The 2,814-nt window shown below is 38.1% G+C and overlaps 1 protein-coding gene across 1 annotated transcript; it reads right to left on the bottom strand.

Annotated features, from left to right (window-relative positions):
- Positions 1 to 210: 210 nt before the first annotated feature.
- LOC142242539 (uncharacterized) lies at positions 211 to 1,352 on the bottom strand. The gene is made up of 2 exons (XM_075314116.1): positions 681 to 1,352; positions 211 to 495 (listed from the first exon to the last, which is right to left on the bottom strand). Exons 1-2 carry the CDS (start codon positions 1,350 to 1,352, stop codon positions 211 to 213), a joined length of 957 nt encoding a protein of 318 aa, XP_075170231.1.
- Positions 1,353 to 2,814: the final 1,462 nt, after the last annotated feature.

Here is a 2,814-nt window from a genome sequence, read left to right as displayed (position 1 = left end):
AAGCAGTAGCTCGCCTGTTGTGGGTTGCGGAATATCAGCTAGGTATATGTTGTAGAGGACCGGCCCAAGGACAGATCCTTGAGGTACTCCAGCATACACCTGTTTTCGCTCAGATACAGAAACACCAACAGACACTGTAAAAGATCTGCCACGAAGATAGCTATTCATCATGTCACACATATGTTTTTTGAAGCCATATTTCTCTTTCATCTATTTCGTAATTCCAGCTTGCCAGACTATATCAAAAGCCTTTTTGAAGTCCAGGCTTACTGCTATTGTTGGACTGCGTGCATTTATTCCATTAATTACCTTATGCATGAAGGTGGTGAGTGCATGTGTTGTTGATGTGGCTCGTCGAAAGCCAAATTGTGACCTGCTTAATGTTCCGTTTTCTATAATATGTTCCTCTAGCCTTGCCAATATCAAAATTTCAAATAGTTTCGAAATCGCTGGTAGCAGAGAAATAGGACGATAACTAGATGGAATTGTGGGGTCCTTACCAGGTTTCAAAATCGGGACAATTTTGGATTTTTCCATGAATCAGGAAAATATGAGAGATTCAGGCAATGATTAAATAAGATGGCCAAAGACCTCCACATTCTTTGGTCAATTTTTCTCAGAACGCAATTGGGGATTCCGTCATCCCCGGAGCTTTTCTTGTTATTAAGTCTTCTCAATACAGCTCCGATCTCTGGAGAATCTACCAGTCTGAATTGCTCCGGGGAATCAGATGTTCCGTCTGCCAAAATAATCTCATTGAATTCAATGGTTGGAGAATACAATGTTGCATCTGGGGCCGTTGTTGTGGCCTCAGAGTCATTTATAACCGTGCCATGTTGGATATTTGCAAAAATGTCTGCAATGGCATTAGCCTTGTCCATATCTGTCACTATATTGCGATCATCAGTGTCTTTAAGGGTTGGAATTGCCGCTCGCCTTTTCCCTGCACCCAGTTTCTTCAGCTGTCTGAACATTTCCGTACCTGGCTTTATTTTCTCCAATGTCTCGACAAAGTTATCTTCTTCGAATTTATTGATTCTTTGAGCTATAATGTTTCCCAAATTTCTTATGATGGCACCAAGTAAATTCGCCTCATCTCGATCCAGGATACGATGTCTTCTTCTGCGTAGGTTTTTCTTTTTTCTTATAAGTTCCTTAATGTCATCAGGAAGATTTCTCAGGGAGCCCCTTGTAGGTCGAAATTTTCTAGTGCTGCCCGCAATGGCCTCTGTGATAGCTGAGCTCATGTTTTCGATCGATATATTAATCTCATCTCTTGTTGTGGATCTTGTTACCGGAAGCTCAAATCTACTTAAGTATGTCGTTAAATCTTCTAATTTTAGTACTGCCATAATCAAATAATTCCCTAATTGGTTCCCCCTCAAATGTGTCAGTATGTAGTTCAAAAATCACCGCCCTGTGGTCCGAGTCATAGTCCGCAGTCTTAAGAGGTGAATAGTTCCTAGGTCTTATTCCGTCTGTCGTTATAAATATGTCAATATATGAGCTGGCGATATGATTAATTCTAGTTGGGTCTGCTGTGGGCCAAACATTAAATGTCGGATCCCGATATGTAAACTTGAGAGATAAATATGTGTGGAGAATGTTTCAAATATTATCGTACGAAAACCGTCAAAATGTACACCTGAAAAGTTCGACTGGGTTGAATTTTAAATAGACTCAACAAATTAACCTGCCTGCAGACAAAAGATGAGTTTGTGAAAAATTTCAGTACGATAGCTTCATTATTGAAGGCGTCATTACAACAGACAGACATTCCCCGCAAAAAAAAAAGCGTCGCCAAAAAAGTAGTGAAAATATTGTGCAAAATTGGCGAAGAAGCGATAATTTAACATGGGCTTGTCATAGGACGGATGTCCACCATTTCAACAGCCGTAGCACTGAATTTGCATCACTTCTTAAGTTGTAAACCAGTGTAAATTCAGTGTTTTTGGATGTGGATTCTAAAAATTTTGTGATATTTTGCCTAATAAAAAATGTTTATATTTTGTATGGGGTCAAAAACCTTTGTTGTTAGTTAGAACCAATTTTTTTTTTAATATTTAAAGCGGGGCTGTGGAGTCGGAGCCGGAGCCGGAGTCTTGGAGTCGGAGTCTGAAGATTTTGCTGGAGTCGGAGTCGGAGCCGGAGTCGTAGAAATTTTGCTCGACTCCGGCGAAACAAAATTTGAAAAACACTTCACATCTTTTTAACTAAAGAAATATTTCGACAAATTAGATTGGTCAATTACATTGTCCATTTTTAACATATTAAAATATCGATTTTTGACCCTATATATACTCTTGATAAAGGTACAATTTTAAGGCAATATAACAGTAGAATCTAAAGTTCTGAATTTTTGGCAGGCATGTCGAGTTCGAAGATAGGTCATACCGGACAATTTTGTGATATAGCAACACATTTAAACTCAACTTCCAATTTTTTAAAGAAATTTTTCCCAGTTTAAAATTTTCATAAGATTTATCAGAAATTTTGAATTTAGAGTTATTTGTGATTCATAACAAATGCGGAATTTTCCCGTCGGCCCAGATTTTGAGATAGCCCTACATAATTACTTGAGAAATATACACCCGATGTCTTTGGAAGCTGTAATTTTAAATTAAACCACTCCCGGTCTTTTGGGAGAAAGTTTGTTTCATCAAAGCCACTCGAAATTCTTTACATTAAATTAATGGCCTGTAATGTCCATAACTGATAGACCATTTATAAATCGATGTTTCACCATTTTATTTCTATAGAAACAATATTCGTAACGGTCCAGCTATTCCTGTCATATGTTGTATGGTAGTTGTT

Source organism: Haematobia irritans, unplaced genomic scaffold, assembly GCF_050003625.1.
Source record: "Haematobia irritans isolate KBUSLIRL unplaced genomic scaffold, ASM5000362v1 scaffold_37, whole genome shotgun sequence".
NCBI lineage: Eukaryota > Metazoa > Arthropoda > Insecta > Diptera > Muscidae > Haematobia > Haematobia irritans.
The sequence above is the reverse complement of the archived record's forward strand: the minus strand, read 5'-3'. Positions and strand labels throughout refer to the sequence as shown.